Source organism: Podarcis liolepis, assembly GCF_965112155.1.
Source record: "Podarcis liolepis genome assembly, chromosome: 1".
NCBI lineage: Eukaryota > Metazoa > Chordata > Lepidosauria > Squamata > Lacertidae > Podarcis > Podarcis liolepis.
This window is the reverse complement of record NC_139554.1, coordinates 124,811,099-124,831,648: the sequence shown is the minus strand read 5'-3', so window position 1 is coordinate 124,831,648 and position 20,550 is coordinate 124,811,099. Positions and strand designations below refer to the sequence as shown.

General features: G+C 43.2%; 2 protein-coding genes across 18 annotated transcripts in view; one reads left to right on the top strand and one right to left on the bottom strand.

Moving 5' to 3' along the window:
• Window positions 1-102: 102 nt before the first annotated feature.
• KCTD18 (potassium channel tetramerization domain containing 18) lies at window positions 103-16,132 on the bottom strand. 3 transcript variants are annotated; one of them, XM_083469337.1, is made up of 7 exons: window positions 15,679-16,132; window positions 8,786-8,987; window positions 6,517-6,728; window positions 5,751-5,944; window positions 4,365-4,459; window positions 2,933-3,035; window positions 103-2,177 (listed from the first exon to the last, which is right to left on the bottom strand). In XM_083469337.1, the coding sequence occupies exons 2-7, from the start codon at window positions 8,940-8,942 to the stop codon at window positions 1,631-1,633; spliced, it is 1,308 nt and encodes a 435-aa protein (XP_083325463.1). In that variant the 5' UTR covers window positions 8,943-8,987; window positions 15,679-16,132; the 3' UTR covers window positions 103-1,630. The 3 variants fall into 3 exon arrangements, with proteins under 3 accessions (XP_083325463.1, XP_083325462.1, XP_083325464.1); XM_083469336.1 differs by lacking the exon at window positions 15,679-16,132 and adding an exon at window positions 12,180-12,263; XM_083469338.1 differs by lacking the exon at window positions 15,679-16,132 and adding an exon at window positions 11,800-12,186.
• The window catches only part of SGO2 (shugoshin 2), a 20,235-nt gene continuing 12,033 nt past the window's right edge, over window positions 12,349-20,550 (top strand). For 6 of the 15 annotated variants that reach the window (XR_014517660.1, XM_083468026.1, XM_083468025.1 and 3 more), the window contains exons 1-2: window positions 17,730-17,872; window positions 18,929-19,106. Coding sequence is in view for 12 of the 15 variants with exons in the window: in XM_083468026.1 (XP_083324152.1) it covers window positions 18,962-19,106 (145 nt within the window). In the remaining 3 variants the exon portion in view is untranslated. Of the gene's footprint in view, window positions 13,276-17,634; window positions 17,923-18,186; window positions 18,767-18,928; window positions 19,107-20,550 lie in introns of those variants that run through there. The other 9 variants (XM_083468027.1, XM_083468035.1, XM_083468031.1 and 6 more) reach the window with 7 other exon arrangements.

Below are 20,550 nucleotides of genomic sequence, written 5' to 3'. Positions count from 1 at the left end.
GAGTTTTCTTAACAGAGATTTTTAAAAATAAAATAAAAAAATCCAGCAGGCATACTCTCATCTGACTGAAAGCACTGATTTCAAACCAGAATGAATGGCTCAAAACTTCAAGTTGATTTTAATAATGTAGCAGCTCCTGATTTGTCAATAATCTTTACACGCTGAACTTGCAAGGAATGGCTACATTATTATCCCCGTATCGCAGGTGGAGTACTAAGGATGAGAGAAGAGTGGGAATTCAAACCAGACACCATGGTTCATAGCTCTGAGCTCCTAATCTACACCAAAACATTGGTCATAACTTAGTATTACAAATATAAGCCACACCAAGCCCTGGGCCGACACATTCCTCCTTCCTCTTCTGACACGTCTAAATACAGTAGTACCTCTGGTTGCGAACGGGATCCGTTCTGGAGTCCCGTTCGCAACATGAGCAGAACGCAACCCGCGTCTGTGCATGACGTTCATTTTGCGCGTCTGCGCATGCGTGAGCGGTGAAACCCGGAAGTAACCCTTTCCGGTACTTCCGTGTCGCCGCAGGACACAACCTGAAAAAACGTACCATGGAGCAAACGAAACTCGAGGTATGACTGTACTCTGAAAATCTCACTTCTGTTTTATATTAACTACAACTAGTCATGCTCTTCAAGCACAGGCACACTAGTTCATTGTAACTATGGACCCAATTTCAAATCCTAGTTGATGGAACTGGCATGTTTCAACCACGTCTAGCTAACATTAGTTACAGTTTTTAGAGTTCAAAAGACACATACAAGCAGAGTGTTTCCAGTCTCCTCTTAGTTGTGCCAGAGTTTGCAAGCCCAAGGCTTGTTCTCAAAATGTAGCCTAATTTTCAAGGTCTACTGAAAGATCCCGTGGTGCAGATTATAAGGTACCGTATTTTTTGCTCTATAAGACTTACTTTTTCCCTCCTAAAAAGTAAGGGGAAATGTTCGCGCGTCTTATGGAGCGAATGCAGGCTGCGCAATTGCTGCTTTCACTGCGCAGCGATCCCTCTTGCTGTTCTGGCTTCTGAGAATCAGAATATTTTTTTCTTGTTTTCCTCCTCCAAAAACTAGGTGCGTCTTGTGGTCTGGTGCGTCTTATAGAGCGAAAAATACGGTATGCCATATAGCCCAAACAGCTACAAAGATGCGCTTGAAAAAATGTGGACAATGCCTGCTGAGAAACTAGAATTGTGGAGTACAGAGTTTTCACTGACCTCCATAAGCCCTTGATGCTGTTCAGGAGGAGCAGAAGTAGAATAAGTTACACAAAATGGAAAGAGATGCAGAATAAGTCACACAAAAAGTATATGGAGTGGGAAAATTGGGGGTTTAGGAAAAAAGGGATGAAGTGTACACAAAGCCTGGCACAATCTCTATTCTAGAATGACTGAGCAGCTCAAATTTTATTTATATAATGTAATGAGTGAACGACAAAAAGCACGTAATATTTCTGAACAAACATCCATAGGCCTCTTTCGCCACGCAAAGAGAAAAATCATTATAAATCTGATTATAAATGTGAATGTTCCCCCCTCCCAAATGTGTCACATTTATTAGGACTCCCAAAAGATCAGAATTTTGTCTCTAGCAGATCATGACGGATAACACCATATATATAAAATTCATGCCACATCGTTCAGTTGGTCTTCCTGTAAATGATTCTTAGCGGTAACGTTTTCCTCGGAGTGTCCAAATTCCTCCTGGCCTAAGTTTGGGGAAGCAGGAGTGGAGCCAACTGCAACAGATGGAACTTGGTGCTCAGCTACCGTACTCAGCACCTGGGAAGTGTGTTGAGTTAACCGGTCGTTACAGAGCGGAGTCCGCTTGAGTTTGACCGCACGGCTGGTTGCAGGCTTCTTTGAGAACGGGGCCTTTAGCGTCCTGTGACAGTCTGCTCCATTTTCAGTGCTCCTAACGGATTCTTGAGAATTTTTAGTCAATTGTGTGGGTTTTGGTACGTCTTTGCACAGTAACGAACTGTCTCTGCTAGGTCGCTTGAGAGTCTTCTGGGAACGGGAAGATGTAGGGCATCCTGCTACCTTTACAAAAGCAGAATTCTTAATTGTGATGCGAGTACTTGTGGACGGACCAGAAAACTGAATTGGCTTTCGGCCTGTTCTACTGCTCAAGTGACTTTCTTCTTCTTCTTCAGAAAGGTCTATTAATTGTCTGTAAACACGGAGAATAAAATTACTGACTCGATTGCTTTGGGAAATTACGCACAGATCATAACTCAGATGCAACTAACGGTGCTTCCTACATTCACCTCTGGATACAATATTTCTTATTCCAGGATCTGATTAACACTGCAGTAGGTGTATGCATTCAAATTTATTTTTTATATTGGACTTACCCAGAGCAAGAAAAAATATACAAGTATAAAACAAGTATACAAATACATGTATATTCAGCCAAAAATAACCAGGCCAACATACTGGAATGAACCAGTTGGATTCAACACAAATAAAAGGGAAATCATATTCTTTTATTATCTAATATGGATTGCAGGATATTTCTAAGTACTGAGTCTTATGCTCCTGATTAAATTTTTATGAAATGGGCTAATGGCTGGCTTTGTAATATATAGCAAGAGGCCCACCACACAGATATCTGTGGAATGCGTAACTTACAATTATATATTTTCCTGTTTTAGGGTATGCGTTTGCAGAGTTAGTCCTTAAAATGTGTACAATTATAGTTTTGTTACATTAACTTAGTTATGTAATTAGCATTATACCAGCTTTTGTAATACACTTACAATTAACAGACTCTATATGAAACCTTCCTGCATCATCTTTTGATTTTACACCCTTATAACTAGGGGATGCACAAATATTAACATGGAGATAACGCTATTTTTGAAATAGTCCCTGTTCCATATGAAGCATTCTTTGAGAAAACTAAGCATGATTAGTAAGACGTACCGTCTATGAACTGGAGGCATGCTTTGAAGACTTCCTTTCAAAGGGCGTTCCTCAAGAGTCCAACATTCTATCAGTTCCTGCGGGACTCGCCAATAACTGACACCTGTAATTTCAAATGCAATTTCAATACAATATTCAAGATATTTCTGTCAAATGTATAAGCCCAATGATACGCAATCAGGGATCATTGGCAACTCTTTCAGACACCATATATCTCCCGAGTGCTCAACTATAATGCTCAACTATAACACAATGTACTCCCACCCTGAATCGTTTTTTTCCAAATTAAAGAGCTAAATGTTTTATTTACAGTCTTTTTTCCTTCTGTCAAGAAACTGTCTGATACAGTGGTGTCATGTTGGTTCCGGAAAAGAGAGGGGAGGGAGAGTGTGATACTCGGTGGACTAAATCCTGCTTTTCAGAATGTGCAAGCGTTCAGAACTCACAGGTCTCTTCTTCAGATACAGCGAACACTCAAATTTAAACTAACATACCTCATGTACAGAAGGCTGAAAGCTCTCCCAAAATATCTGATACTTCCATGTATTTCACATTTGCCTTCGGCATTATTAATCCAAGTAGAGGACAAGTATTTGAAGCCAAGTGACATTAATGTCCAAGAAACATGAATTTATCTAGGCTAAGAGTCAGATGTCTACGAATTTTCTCCTAGGTTAATAAAAAAACAAACAACCACCAGAAGAGATCTTCCACTGATATTCCACAAGCATATCTGCAAACTTTAATCTTAAAACTTAAAGCAGTGCACAACTGCAATGCAAAATAAATTGGCTGTTTTGAGAGCTCAATAGGACCAGTGTATGAAAGCACATTGTCTTGGTCCATGGAGTTTTCTTGGCAGGGATACTGGAGTGGCTTGCTGGTTCCTGCTCCAATTGATGCAAACAATTGATTCTTTTGAATTATGGTGCTGGAGGAGACTCTTGAGAGTCCCATGGACTGCAAGAAGATCAAACCTATCCATTCTGAAGGAAATCAGCCCTGAGTGCTCACTGGAAGGACAGGTCCTGAAGCTGAGGCTCCAATACTTTGGCCACCTCATGAGAAGAGAAGACTCCCTGGGAAAGACCCTGATCTTGGGAAAGATTGAGGGCACAAGGAGAAGGGGACAACAGAGGACGAGATGGTTGGACAGTGTTCTCGAAGCTACCAGCATGAGACTGACCAAACTGCGGGAGGCAGTGGAAGACAGGAGTGCCTGGCGTGCTCTGTCCATGGGGGCACGAAGAGTCGGACATGACTAAACAAACATGAAAGCACAGACTTTTAAATAGATACATACATCCATAACCTAGCATTCTGCCAATCGCAAGCTTGCCTGCCCTTCACAAATCGACACTAATTCAGGACAAACAGCTGCAGGGTAAACATTTATTCTTTACGGAAAATACTATAATAAAAAATGAGATACCTCTCCCTTCCCAGGCCTCAAATGCATCCATCATCTTTTCCAATTCGGACCCTGAATAATAGCTCCAGATATATTGGACATTGTTTCCGGCTTCCCTGGAGAAAAAAATGTAGGTAAAGAGGGGAAATTACGCTGCTTTACAAACCGAATAATAATTTTTAAAAATTGCTAAAAGTCTAAATGCAAAGTATGTTTAAAACCGATGGCATAAAAACACAGTTTTCCCAATTTTGTAATATACCTTCACTGTCAAAAACCACAATTCTTTTGAGTTTCATACTTCATTTCTGTGGCGACTGCCCATTTGTGGAATGCTCTCCCCAGAGAGGCTTGCCTGGCAACTTCATTACATATCTTGAGGTGCCAAGTGAAGCCTTTGGCTGATAAACATTCAATGGCCTTTTAAATGGGCTTTTGAGAGAGGGAGTTTATTGATCCGTTTTTGTTTTATTATGTGTTCCCATGTTGCATTTTAATGTTATTAACTGCCCTGGGATCTTCTGATGAATGGCGGCATGCAAACTTAATAAATACTAATAAACAACTTTTCCCCACAACAAATGGGAACGTTCACAGCAACTATTGAATCACTCAGCCAATGGCACTAAGGTTAGTCTTAATGGGTCCATCAAGCTTCAGTGTTGCCATTTGGACAACGGTTCGCAGCAACTGGCTTTAAACAAGACTCCGGATCAAACGGTTTGCAGATTGTAAGCTTCTCCTTTTCTTGCTTTCTCTGCACCAAGGTTAAAGCAACACTCTCACCTAACTGTCTAGGGGGGAAATACACAAAATAAACAACAGGTACCGCTGATGTCTTCTGATACTCAAAAACAACTCTTTTGAGTATTGTCTTATGAATATTCTAGCAAGTCTAGTGTTTCCCACATTCAGGTTGACTATTATTTGTTTATATCTGGAGGAGAAGCATTTAGATGTTCCAGCCTTTGTTTTTGTTTATAATCATCTGGGGCCCAAAGTATTTAACAGTAATCCACCAATATTAATATAATGAAGGAAATTTGTGTAACTAAGCATCTCTTTAAACTCCATAGGCATGGAAGAGATGTGCATGTCTTTACACATCTGATACTGCCACCTCTAAAGTAGATACAGTCAAATCTCAGTTTCCAAACACCTCCGTTTTGGAACGTTTCCGGTTTTTGAACGTTTTTCGGAAGCCGAACGTTAGACGTGGCTTCCGCTTGAGTGCAGGAAGCTCCTGCAGCCAACTGGATGCCACGCCTCAGTTCTTGAACATTTCGGAAGCCAAATGGGCTTCCAGAACAGATTACGTTTTGACAACAGAGGTTTGACTGTACAAGATTCTCAGCAGAATTTTACAAGCACGCTTTGATGTAATCACATGACTATAAAGCTTCTTACCTCTTGTAAATATTTTTGCTGTGTATTCTTCCTCCCAGCTCCTTTTCAATTGCTGCTTTTCCATCAGCCCTTGTGGCATACACACCCATTATTCTACTCTCACAACTTGCACCAGAAGTGTTGAGGTAGTGTAAGACCCACACTGTAGGCTTGGTGCATATTAAGCCGTAAGACTCACAAAAATCTAGAAGTGCCTGGGGAGGAAATATACAAATACATACAAACAATTTTATTATTTTCTGTGTGTTTGTGGGACTTTAAAAGAGCACAAAAATGTGCTCAGACTAAACCTGTACATGTTTACTTATAAATCCTACTAAATTCAATTGTACTAACTTGCAAGTGTGCAAAGGACTGCAGCCTTACTGCTTTTACTCTGAATAATAGACAATGGAGATATTTCCTTTAAGGACAGTGGGCTGTTGCCCCATTAGAGCCCATTGGCCTCACAAATGTCTCCTGCCCCCTATCTCCCACCCATATAAGCTACTTGCTTTGCATCTGCCTGGTCCATTCATCCACCCATCCATTCATAAATGAATGAATGCAAGGCTTGTAGTTATCAATATGACTCAGGGCAGCCTTACGTCACTTTGGTTTCACTGTGTTTGGGGTGTTTTTATTTTTTTCAATTTCTGAGTCAACTTTACCATGCCCAGGACAATCCTGGGTATCCCAGGATCAGATCAAAGCCACCCCTGTGCTTCAACTGCTAATGACGTTTTTAATTTAATTTTAATTTAAAGGCACAGGAAAATTCCCGTACCTTTTTGAGTTCTGTGTTTGATCTTAAAGAATAGGTCTCCATTTCATTGGCCAAATGGTCAGCAAGATTGTAAGGGTAAGGAATGCCAAAGTAATCAGCTTCTTCGTGCAATGCAATTCGCGTCTGCTCATCTTCTGGTAGCTGAACCTCTCCATGAAGATAATCCAAGAGGTATTTAAAGAGGCTGCCATCTCGATCAATAAGGCAAGCTCCTGCAAAGGCAAATAAAAACATGTACAACATTTATAATGTGCCTATCTTCTTCACCCTCCTTTACTTCTTCACCCTCCTTTATTCTTCCAAGCAACCCTGAAAAGTAGGTTTGGCTGAGAAAGAGTAAATGGCCCAAGATCACCCAGTCATGATCATGGCTGAATGGGGATTTGAATCCATATTTTGAGAAGGGCATGGTTATCATAACTGCATCCAAGCTGTCAATTGATCAAACAAATACAGTCGTACCTTGGATCCCGAATGCCTTGCGAGTTGAACGTTTTGGCTCTTGAACGCCACAAACCCAGAAGTGTTCTGGTTTGCAAATGTTCTTTGGAACCCAAATGTCTGACGCAGCTTCCTATTGGCTGCAGAAGCTTCCTGCAGCCAATCGGAAGCCACGCCTTAGTTTCCAAACGTTTTGGAAGTTGAATGGACTTCTGTAACGGATTCCGTTCGACTTCCGAGGTACCACTGTATATCTCTTCTTGGCGATGTTATATTTTAAGGAGACGTATCTTTTTTCAATCTCTCTTTCAGATTTGCTCAAATAAAATATTAGACACAAAGAACCTGTGTATGTACAGTGGTGCCTCGCAAGACGAAAAGAATCCATTCTGTGATTCTCTTCGGCTAGCAGTTTTTTCGTCTTGCGAAGCAAGCCCATTGACGGATTAGCGGATTAGCGCTATTAGCGGCTTATCGGATCAGCTGATAAGCAGCTTGGCGGCTTAGAAAAAGGGGGGGAAGGGGGAAAAAACCGCAGGAACTCGCAAGACATTTTCGTCTTGCGAAGCAAGCCCATAGGAGATTCGTTTTGCGAAGCACCTCCAAAATGGAAAACTCTTTCGTCTAGCGAGTTTTCCATCTTGCGAGGCATTCGTCTTGCGGGGCACCACTGTATTAACCGACAGATAATATCAAAAGGCAAACATAATTAAAAAGGCTAATTCTTTCCTCAACCAGCTACATTAGTTTGTTGCTTGTGGCAAGCAATTTACAGCCCCGACTAAGTGCTAAACCGGAACATAGGCCCCAACTGCATAAGGAAAGTCCTCTCTCCTGCTGGTGAATCATAACCTGAGGCAGCATAAACAAGTCGCTGGGGAGGCGGGGAGAGAAGAGAGATGCCCCAAAAATCTTTTATTTGGACAACCCCTTGATCGAGTCTCTCCTTATCTGGAGGATTTGCAATAGTTGGCGTCAGGCTGATCAGAGAAGATAGAAAGATTTTTGTTTTGTTCTGTTTCCCCCTGCTGAATGGGTCTTGGCTCACATCCTTGAGCAACCTAGTACTACTTCCTGCACAGGCTCCAAGGAAATTATCTGTGAATGGAAGGAAGGCTACACCCCAAGAGTAAACTGATGCAGATGGCAAAAACCCAGAGATGCTAGCTTGCAAGAAGCGTTCTCTTTGTGAACAGCAGCCCAGAGGAACCAGAAGTTGCCTTATATTGAGTCAGACCATTGATCGATCAAGCCCGGTAACATCTACACTGACTGGAAGACACTTTCCAGGGTTTCAGGTAGGAATTTTCCAGCCCTTTTCTCTATTATATTATTCTCCTCTATTGTTCAAAATTGTCCATCTTTCTACTTAATTTGGGACCAGTCAGACAAAATGGCTGACGTCATGCTGTAATTTTTGCCTGAGGGAAATCTGTCAAATTCTAAATATACTGAGAGCAAAACAAAATATTATTCAAACTACACCTGTTTACCACACAAATATATTGTGCTACCTAGATGAACCAAACGATTGATGATGTTGCCAATCCTATATTCAAGCACAGAGATTTGGTGACATCTTTAGCTCTTTCCAGCCCTACATTGTATTCTATGATACTTGATGTTTTTCTTCTACCACACTTTATTGGAAATCGCTAACCTTTAAACTATTAAATAAGTTGCTCATTATACTGGAAATAATAAAAATTACAATGCATTTGTATTGACCCATGTTTATTATCCCTTGGCCAAAGCTGGAAGAATATTAGAAATTTGAATTCATAATTACTTTACAATCAAGTTTTAGCTATTTACTACTTTTTTTTACCTGTGTCATCCATTTTCAGAGGAAATCGTCCACTGAACATAGATGCTAGCATTGAGTCCTTAAAACGGCATAAAGATGTACGCCTAGCGGTGTACATACATCCGCCAACATTCAGCCGAATAATATCTGCAACCTTTTCGCTCTTGCTATCTTCCATCGCATTTGTGGCTAACGTTGCAGGCTGGGTGGTGTGCTTTCAAAGCTGTGAAAAGAGTAAAAATTGTACTCAGAACAGTGACTAACTTGGCTTCTCCATGAAGATCAATAATTTATGCTCCTGAAAAGGCAGATAAAAAGCATTTATAAGTTGCCTTTCCTCCAAGAAGTTAAAGGCAGCATATATTTGAAGCCCAGCATAAGGACAGAGGTGGGTTTACTTTTTTAAATTTCTTAGTCGCTTTATCTTGCCCAGAGCAATTCTGGGTCTTCCAGGATCAGTTTACACAACAACTCAAAAGGACTGATGTAAATGACCCAGTTATCTGCAATGGAACATGAAAGGGCATGCTAGGCTAATGCATCTTCTCTACAAGAACATTTGCATTGTTTTGGCAAGTAAGCAGGACAGAACTGGATGGCATCACCTTGACTACTGAGAAACGTCATGTGAACCACCTGCCACCTGTTTACCCAGTCCAATAGTCAAACCACTAGACCACACTTCACCAACTTAGTGCCCCTCCCTCAGATACTTTGGACTACCACTCCCATGATTACTGACCATGCTGGCAAGGGCTGATGGGAGTTGTAGTCCAAAATACCTGGAGAAGATCAGGTTGGTGAATGCTGCACTGGATCATGTTACCTGCCAGCTTTGTAATACAGGCACACAACTCAAACAGTATGTTTGGATCTGTTACCAAGTCACCTATTGTCTGTCCACCACAGTGGGGAAGAGAAAGTGTGTGGATGTCTTGATACAGCTTATTTCAAATTGGACCAAAGTCAGTTGGTGGCAAGTGCAGCGGTACCTATTTATCTACTTGCACTGGCGTGCTTTCGAACGGCTAGGTTGGCAGAAACAGGGACAGAGCAATGGGAGCTCACCACCAACGAGTGGATTCAAACCGCCAACCTTCTGATCGGCAAGCCCAAGAGGCTCAGTGGTTTAGACCACAGCACCACCCGCATCCACACAGGTGTGCCAGGAAGATTCAAGGACAATGAAACATGTAAACATTTCAGGGTAGTCTAGTATCAAAATAATCTTTTTTATTTTCAGAATATGGATATATTACCAAAATGAGAGAAAGGGCATCAAGTGATACTGAGGACAATCCTAGTTGTGTTCACCAATGTATTTCTTATGAATAAAAAATTTTTGGTGTGGCACAAGGAAATTGTTATTCTGAAAGTGTGGCCCGGAGGAAAAAGAGTCTGAGAACCACTGGTCTAGGTGGAACTGAAGCACTGGACCAAAATGCAGCCCAATCGTAGAAGCAAGACCCCACCACCACTATGGGGTTAAAAAGCCAACAGCATCCGAAACAAGCACACAACTAACCACTGCAGCAGAGGTGGCTAACCTTGCAAGCCTCCAGATGTTGCCGGACCCCCATATGGGTGTAGCCAGTATTTGGGGGGGGGCAAGCTTTTTTTAGATGTCAGAGAACCTCAGATAAGTATCTTAATTGATTTTTATTGACTTGGGAGGCAGCTATCTTCCCCTACCTACACCTATGGATCCCCAACTCCCACCAGCCCCAGGGATGATGGGGGTCGGGAACCTGGCAACACCTAGGGGGTTGCAGGCTCCTCAGCCCCGGAACAGAATTGCAAGGGAGCCCAGGGGTCATCTAGCCCAGGCATAGGCAAACTCGGCCCTCCAGATATTTTGGGACTACAACTCCCATCATCCCTGACCACTGGTCCTGTTAGCTAGGGATGATGGGAGTTGTAGTCGCCAAACATCTGGAAGGCCGAGTTTGCATATGCCTGACCTAGCCCAAACCCGTGAAATGAAGGCATCCTAAGACTCTCTTGAAATATCAACAACCTCAGATATGCAGATGACACAACCTTGATGGCAGAAAGTGAGGAGGAATTAAAGAAACTGAAAGAGGAGAGCGCAAAATATGGTCTGAAGCTCAACATTTAAAAAAATTAAGATCATGACCACTGGACCCATCACCTCCTGGCAAATAGAAGGGGAAGAAATGGAGGCAGTGAGAGATTTTACTTTCTTGGGCTCCATGATCACTGCAGATGGTGACAGCAGTCACGAAATTAAAAGACGCCTGCTTCTTAGGAGAAAAGCAATGACAAACCTAGACAGCATCTTAAAAAGCAGAGACATCACCTTGCCAGCAAAGGTCCGTATAGTTAAAGCTATGGTTTTCCCAGTAGTGATGTATGGAAGTGAGAGCTGGACCATAAAGAAGGCTGATTGCCGAAGAATTGATGCTTTTGAATTACAGTGGTACCTCGGGTTAAGTACTTAATTCGTTCCGGAGGTCCGTTCTTAACCTGAAACTGTTCTTAACCTAAAGCACCACTTTAGCTAATGGGGCCTCCCACTGCTGCCGCCGCACGATTTCTGTTCTCATCCTGAAGCAGAGTTCTTAACCTCAGGTACTATTTCTGGGTTAGTGGAGTCAGTAACCTGAAGCATCTGTAACCCGAGGTACCACTGTAGTGGCACAATCTGGCTGATAATGCATAGAACCAGTGACAAAAGTGTTCTGGATTAACTAATCTAGAACAAAGGCTGCCTTGTTTTGATTTTCACCATGGCTACATCAGATTAGCTATGTAACCTGAGGTACCACTGTATGGTGCTGGAGGAGACTCTTGAGAGTCCCATGGACTGCAAGAAGATCAAACTGGTCCATTCTGAAGGAAATCAGCCCTGAGTGCTCACTGGAAGGACAGATCCTGAAGCTGAGGCTCCAATACTTTGGCCACCTCATGAGAAGAGAAGACTCCCTGGAAAAGACCCTGATGTTGGGAAAGATGGAGGGCACAAGAAGGGGACGACAGAGGACAAGATGGTTGGACAGTGTTCTCGAAGCTACAAACATGAGTTTGACCAAACTGCGGGAGGCAGTGGAAGACAGGAGTGCCTGGCGTGCTCTGGTCCATGGGGTCACGAAGAGTCGGACACGACTAAACGGCTAAACAACAACACCAAGACTCTCTTAAGTCTGAGGAACACGCCTCCTCCGCTCCCTTTCCAAACGGCTTCGTGCCCCCGACACCGCCATGGTTCTTGAGCCGCCTGAGGCAAAGGGGTCGAAGCAAAGCAGCCAGGCCGGAGCAAAGGGGGGGAGGGGCCCAAGCCTCGGGTTGCCTCCCCGCCCAACCCCCCCGCCGTGGAAGAGCCGGGTGTGAGGGGGGATAGAGGCGCGAGTGGGGAGCCGAGAGGGAAGGAGGGACAACCGCGGCAGCTCGTTACCTTTCCCGGTTCGAAGCTCCGCCCACCTCTTCGTCAGCGCTGTCGTCACGGCCCACCAACCGCGCGCCGAGCCTCTCTCGCCACACCATTCGAAGGGGAGGGGGAGACGCTGCGGCGCGTGCGCAGAGGCGCCTGCGTTCAGCGGAGGAAAGGTTGTTGGACTACAACTCCCACCATCCTCTGGGAGGAGCGGGAATGGAGTGAACGGAATAACGAAGGAATCAATATCTGTCTATGGTGACGCTCACGTTGAGATTCCTCCGCTGCAGGGAGGCTGGACGAGATGTAGCGCGATCGTAGAAGCAAGACCCCACCAGCACCACCACGGGGTTCAAAGGCCAGAAACATCCGAAACAAGCACACAACTTTCCAGTCTGTTCGCAGAGGCGGCGAACCTCGCAGCCCTCCAAATGTTGCCTTATTTTCTAAACTTTGGGTGTCCCCCCCATGTTGTTGGGCTATGGGATTACAACTCCCATCATGCCCTAGCTAGCAAAATCAGTGGTTTGGGATGATGGGAGTTGTAGTCCAACAACAGCTGGAGACTCCAAGGTGGAGAAAGGCTGCCCGCCAGGCAACAGGGATGAAGGGTTGCAGGCTGCTCAGCCCTCGAATAGGATTGCATTTGAAAGTTAATTCCTTTCGAGGAATGAATGAATTGATTGATTGATTGTAGAGTCGGCAGGGACCCCGATGGGTTCTTCTGCGTGGATTTTTGTAAACGTAATTCATTTGCTCTGATTCCAGGACAAATGGCCAAAGGCATTGGGCTGTGGTCCAGGAGGGAGGGAATCCCTGCCCAGCCAGAAGGACCCCCACCTGGGGGAAACGACAAAGGGGCTGCACCACCCTGGGGTTTTTGCAGAGGGCTGTGCCCGGCCAGAGAGGCACCTGAGCCACGCAGGCAGATCGGTCCAGCCCAGATGCAGGAGGTGTTAAAAAATAACGTTCTTGTGTTGAGGATCGATGGCTGTAGTTTTAACATCCGTGTAAACAAGCGAGGAGAAAAATGCTGCAATCCTGCCTGCAAGCACTAGAAGGAGCCCACCACCCACCTGGGAGCATCTGTTCACTCTCTGAAAGAAACCTCTTACAGGTAAGCTCGAGGGTTCTTTTTATTTCTTGCTGGAAGTATTTATTGTTCTACAGACTCTGAGGGGATCCCTTCTCAAGGAGGAATTTACATGTGATTTTGGTTTTTTGGTCGTTTTTCTTTTAAATTTTATGCTTATCAGATTTCTACATTTCACTAATTTTACAATCATTTTAATATTTCAAAACTTGACTTCCTTCCCCCTCTTTCTGTAGTTCCTTAGATTTATTTTTAATATCTTCCGCATATCCAAATTAACTTAATTTGCTTATTTATTCATCTACTTTAAATATATACTCCTATAAAACTGCAGGTTATTACAATAATCCTGCCAATGTTCTTATCTGTTTACAATTTATCTGTAAATATTCAATAAACCATTCTTCTATAAAAAGTTTGTTATCTTGATTTCTTAGTCTTCCGGTAGGTTTCGCGATTTCTGCATATTCCATAAGTTTTTGTATCCATTCTTCCTTTGCTGAGACTTCTGCTTCTTTCCATTTGTGGGCGAGTAACACTCTTGCCGGGACGCAGGTAGCGCTGTGGGTTAAACCACAGAGCCTAATCCCTGCGACGGGGTGAGCTCCCGTTGTTCAGTCCCAGCTCCTGTCAACCTAGCAGTTCGAAAGCGTGTCAAAGTGCAAGTAGATAAATAGGAGTAAACCTTACACAAATCTGAAGTAGAGCCCCTAAATTGGATGGATTGTGTCTTGCACAGTACACCTCTTTGTGGCAACTCCTGTGCCAAACGTGTTGCTCTGCTTTCCTTTGGGCCACAGCAACAAGGCCAAGGGCAGCCCAGAACCTCCATATACGCTGCCCAGGCTTGCGCCCTGAGGAGGTCACTTCTGTGCTGCTAACGCAGTGGTTTCACTTCACCCTTCGTGGTGCATTCCATTGTCTCTTGAGACAAATGGAGGCCAACAATATATAATTACAGGCGTACCTTGGAAGTCGAACAGCCTAGTTCTCGAACTTTTTGGCTCCCAAACAATCAAAACCCGGAAGTGACTGTTACGGTTTTCAAACGTTCTTTTGAAAGCCGGGCATCCGATGGAGCTTCCACAGCTTCTGATTGGCTGCAGGAGCTTCAATACATGAATGAATCCCACACAAAACAGATGATCTAAAAGCACCCACAGTCCAGAAAGTGTGATCTGCATACAGAAGCAGGCTTCTGAATAAGGAGGCTACAGAAGCAGTTTCCCTTGCTGGATAAATGCATCCTGCAGCTGCAGCTATTTGCATACACAGTGCATATGTTTTGGTAAAGCAGACCCCCTGTTCGGAAGGTGGAGGAAAGTTAACAGTAGTAAACATCTGTCTGGTTGAATATGCCTGTGCAGGGATCCTTCCAACTTGTAGCATGTGTGTTTTGTGATGCTCAGCCTATACATTTGTAGATAAGAAGCCTCATCTACAAGAAGTCAATTTACATTGTACTAATTCACAACAACAATGAAACCTCACACCACTCAAAATTAATTTTTGTTGTTGTTTAGTCGTTTCCGACTCTTCGTGACCCCCATGGACCAGAGCACGGCAGGCACTCCTATCTTCCACTGCCTCCCGCAGTTTGGTCAAAATTAATTAGTGCTTTGTAAATCAAAGCTAACAATGGGCATGATCCAAATAAATTTAACCACTTGACTATGGGGGTTAAGCATAAATATGTACAGTGGTACCTCTGGTTGCGGACGGGATCCATCCCGGAGGTCCGTTTGCAACATGAAAAGAGCACAACCCGCAGCAGCGCATCTGCGCATGCACGGGTTGTGATTCGTCGCTTCTGCGCATGTGCGTGACATCATTTGTGCTTCTGCGCATGCGCAAGCAGAGATTTAGGATCAGAGTTTTCCTACTCTTAGATGGGCTATGTTCCCAGGTTGACCAGCCCCATAATGCAACAGGAAATCTTATAATACCTTCCAGTGAGTGCCTGGCATGTTTGATCCCACACACTGCTCTTGCTGACTAGGGTTCAAATCACCATTCAGATGATTCATCATGATCCTCACGTTGTTGGTCCCAACAATTGATGTGGCTCCAGGCAAGCCTTCTATCATACCAATAACATGATGCCATGACTGTGGCCCTATAATCATTTTTTTCTAATAGAATACTAAGATGGCATAAACTTTGACATAAATTAGAAAGGCTCAGCAAAAGAGATTGCTGATGCAGCAAATATATAAATAAATAAAGTAGCTTTGAGTGTTTCAATTACATTTTTTTCCACAGTGATTGTACAAAACCACCAGTTACTCATTAGCAACACACAGTAACTCACTGCAACATGGGTCTTATGCATGGTCAATTATCTGTGGTAACAACTGTTTGGAAAAAGATTTACTAAGAGGTAAAGATTAACTAAGAACCCCATGGTGAAACCTGGAATATAATTACATTTGCTGTTGGGAACAGAGGAGCATAGATAAAACTATTTGCCCATCTAGCCCAGTCTTGTCTTGTCTAGCCCAGTTCTCCAGGGTGTCAGGTAAAAGTATTTCCCATCTGTCAGGAGATGCCAGAAATTGAACAAGGAACCTTCTGCTGGCAGATATTATCCCACAGAAGCAAACGACCCTCCTTTTGGCATCCCACTTGCCCTAACACCTCCATTTATGTTCCAAATCTATGTCTAAAGCTATGATCCTATGCATGCATAAGAATAAGCATGAACTTCCAATCAAACATGCATGGAATTGGGCTGTAAATTGTTTTTACAATAGCTGGGACACGCTTTACAAGCATATATAATTTGTGCTGGATAGTTAGGAAGCTGGAGCAGTAGGCTCAAAGTGGGAGGTTCAGGACTACTCTCAAGTACAGTGGTACCTCAGGTTACATATGCTTCAGGTTACATACGCTTCAGGTTACAGACTCCGTTAACCCAGAAATAGTACCTTGGGTTAAGAACTTTGCTTCACGATGAGAACATAAATCGTGCTCCGGTGGCGCGGCAGCAGCAGGAGGCCCCATTAGCTAAAGTGGTGCTTCAGGTTAAGAACAGTTTCAGGTTAAGATCGGACCACCGGAACGAATTAAGTACTTAACCTGAGGTACCACTGTACCAGCTTTTCTTTAGAAATGGCAGTACTGAACATTGAAGGACGTCAACTGAACCCTAAATAAGAAACAATGCGGCAACGTGAGGAAACGACGGTGGTCATATGTTCAGAGAAGGAGGGGGAACCTGATTTTAAGAAACTATTAGATTAATTTGGGTTGATTTGTAATAATTTGGAAAATTAATAATAATTTGGAAAAAAGGAAAAGAAACGGCAGCGCAATCCTACAAAAACAATTGGTCAGTAATATGATTTGCTGGGTGGCGCTGTGGGTTAAACCACAGAGCCTGGGGCTTGTTGATCAGAAGGTCGGCGGTTCGAATCCCCGTGACGGGGTGAGCTCCCATTGTTCAGTCCCTGCTTCTGCCCACCTAGCAGTTCAAAAGCACGTCAAAGTGCAAGTAGATAAATAGGTACCACTCCGGCGGGAAGGTAAACAGCATTTCCGTGCACAGCTCTGCCTTGCCAGAAACGGCTTAGTAATGCTGGCCACATGACCCGGAAGCATAGCTGTCAACGTTTCTCCTTTTTTTAAAGGGAAATTCCCTTATTCCGAAAAGGATTCCTCACAAGAAAAGGGAAAAGTTGACAGCTATGCCGGGAAGCTGTACACCGGCTCCCTCGGCCAGTAAAGTGAGGGAGTCGTCCGTGACTGGACCTAATGGTCAGGGGTCCCTTTACCTTTTAAGCATGTACAGTGATACCTCGGGTTAAGTACTTAATTCGTTCCGGAGGTCCATTCATTACCTGAAACTGTTCTTAACCTGAAGCACCATTTTAGCTAATGGGGCCTCCTGCTACCGCTGCACAATTTCTGTTCTCATCCTGAAGCAAAGTTCATAACCTGAAGCACTATTTCTGGGTTAGCAGAGTCTGTAACCTGAAGCCATGTAACCTGAAGCGTATGTAACCTGTGGTACCACTGTATAGGAGTCCAGCCTCAACTAGTAAAACTCTTCTGTTTGGGGAGAAAGCAGCTCTCCCAAAACGTTTCCAAATTCTGGTTGTGTTTTGTTTTGAAGACACAGGGGCAAAGCAAGAACAGCGACCTCCTCCTGTTTTCCCAGGGGTGAATTTGAACTTGGGTATGCACTGCTGAGCGTGAGAGAGCAAACATCGAGTTTACCCACTGAACCCCGTGGGTCTTAAGTTTTTGAGCAAACACGTGGGTAGGAATGGATCGGGCTACAAAGCTTTGCAACGCGCCCCGCGCGCGCCCACGTGGCTCGCGAGAAGCAAAGCCGTCCGGGTCGCCCTCGGCTGGGTCGCAGCAGCTGATGGCGGGAACCCCGCAGCTGCGCGCGCGCACCCTCCTCGGGCTTCAACGGTTTCAACGGCTCCGGCGCGAGGGACGGGCCATCCAATCAGCGCCCCGCCAGCCGCCGTTTTGGCGGGAACTAGAGCGGTGGGGGAGCTGTGTGGAGAAACGACCCTGTGTTGCCTCCTTTTACCTCAAACTTTGCTTTAAAAAAGGGTCACTTTTTAAAACCGACCCCGGGGAGCCTGTGAGCTCGAGTCCCTTTCCGCAAGTAAATAATAAATGGGAAAGATCATTTACAGTGCCGGATTTACTTATAAGGTTAACTTACAAGGTTAACGAGCTATAGCTTAGGGCCCCACTCTCTTGGGCCTCTTAAAACATTTAAAGGAGAAAAAAAACTGGATGTACATTTCAAAAATATAAGATAAAATAAAGCCTACATACAGCAACAGTATTTTGTGTCCTGTAGGCTCCTATTTGTTGTGTGCAAATGGCTTTATATATCTACTGTATTAGGTCCTTAAATTACCATATAGCATATATTCAACACAAAAAACAGCGACAATTTGTTGTTGACAAAGGACAACGACATATAAAGGGCCCCATTACCTTCGGTAGCCATTACCCCATTACCTCATCAAAACTAAATCCAGCCCTGATCATTTACCTCAGTCATATAAAAAACAGGGCTTCCACTGTGTCTTTCTACTGTGGTTTACACATTTTTCCTAATGGAGAGGGCTCAAAAATAATTTCCCCATACTGTACTTTGTAATTCCTGTTTGTGGCCTAGAAAGGCTGCCCTGAGCTTTCTGCAGTGGAAGAACAGGATACAAATGGGATGTATTATTAATAATAGCTCACATGCAGCTTTGAATTTGATGGCGAATTGAACAATTAAGGAAGTGCTGCTAGGAAAATCTGAAGTAGATTATTTAACTAGTGTGTTCAAAAAAGACTTAAGGACGGACCAACAAGAGTCATTTCCTTTCTGACTGATTTCTTTTATTCAATATGTTAATAGTTCCAAACGGAGTCTCACACATGGCCAGCTCTGGAGAGACTGTTAGATAGTAATTTCACTATATTGCTCCTACTTTTTCTCTCATGTCCCTTACATACTTTGGAAATGTGTGGAATAACTTGGGATTCTGGAGAGTGAGTGAGTTGGTTAAAGATATATTAAAACTTGTTTGTTTGTTTAAGAATGAATACAAGACCCAAATGATGAATAATAGAGTATGATAAACCTTAACTGAAACTATGGAAATAAAAATATCCACTAAAACATTAATGTATCTTTCTTTGTGTTATCCATTGTTAGATTTCTACTGGGTAATGAACTGAATCCTTTAAAATGGATAGCAATCCATTTCCAGAAGCATCTTCCTCATTGATCTTTGGAGATATTAAAAGACGTGTTGGGGGGAAGAAGAACGGATCTCTAAAAGCTGGGAAGCTGAATGCTTCTCTGGCATGTAAAATCAAAACTAAGATAAGAAGTGAGTGTCAACTAAAATTTTGATAATATATGTAACTCTCAGAAAAATAAAATACTTGTAGACCTCATTAGTAATAGCATTTTTTAAAATATCCAGTATAATATGTCATCCGAAATGAAAAAAGAGCCAATGTTTCATGAAACCTTTATTCAAATTATATTCAGCAATTTTGGGCCAGTCATACCGTCTTAGCATAATTATACCTTTTGTTTTTACTGGTTTTTATGTTGATGTTTTTAAAAAAGATATTGTTTGTTGTTTTTATGTTGTACAGTACTTGGTGGTTTTAAAATATTAAGTGGTTTATAAATGCTTCTAAATAAACTAGTAGCTTGTACAAATAAAACAGGATAAGCTTAATAATGTTATGCATGTGGGCACAATGACCTTGAGGATCTGCCCCTCCCACTGCTACTCCTTACTGCCCTTTTCTTCATGGGCTGGCAAGGGTGTCTTCCCCAAAAAGTGCATGGAACTGAAGGATAGGAAGCTGGAAAAGTAGCATACAGTGGTACCTTGGTTCTCAAACTTAATCCGTCCTGGAAATCTGTTCCAAAACCAAAGCATTCCAAAACCAAGGTGTTCTTTCCCATAGAAAGTAATGCAAAATGGACTTTTAAAAACAACCTCGAAAACAGCAGTTAAACATGAATTTTACTATCTAACAAGACCACTGAGCCATAAAATGAAAGCAATGAACAATGTACTGCAGTCACGCAATCCATCAATCAGTAGCAGAACTGGGTTCCACACAGTCACAAAAACAAAAAAAGCCACAAAAACACAAAATAAATATCATAAACAGACAGTCCTCAGCGTAACGCTCAAAATGGAAGTGTGGCACTCAAATCAGAAGTGTAACACTCAAAACAGAGCACGTTCAGCTTCTGAAAAAAGTTTGCAAACCAGAACACTTCCGGGTTGGCAGTGTTTGGGTTCCAAGTTGTTTGAGTCCCAAGGCGTTTGAGAACCAAGGTACCATTGCACTTCCCATTTCTTCCCTCTTTCAGCTCTATGTGGTTTTCAAGATTTAGATTGGCAGCTGACAGAAAATGGAGCAAGCAAGAGAGGAGAAGGAAACAGGGAGGAGGTTAGGAGATTGGCCACCAGAGTGGCTGGTGTTCCTCAAAGGTTCAGTTTCACTCAGGGACCCCAAATGGTTGGCATCCCCTGTGATATTACTGTCTCTCAGACTGTATTGCCACTGCTGTTTATTGTGTACTCACAGTTTCCAGTGCTAGGTTTCTAATCTGTGTGCACATATTCTAAACGCATTGCTTCTCAAACCAGCTTCACACTGAGTGGATTTCTTAAGCCATTTCTAAGTTGTCTCTAGCCAAGTTGTGAACATTTTTGCACAGGGTAAAGACAACCTGTTATGTACTGAAGTTCTCACCCTGGGCCAGCAGGGGGATACTGTAGATAGTTTTCACTCAGGTCCACA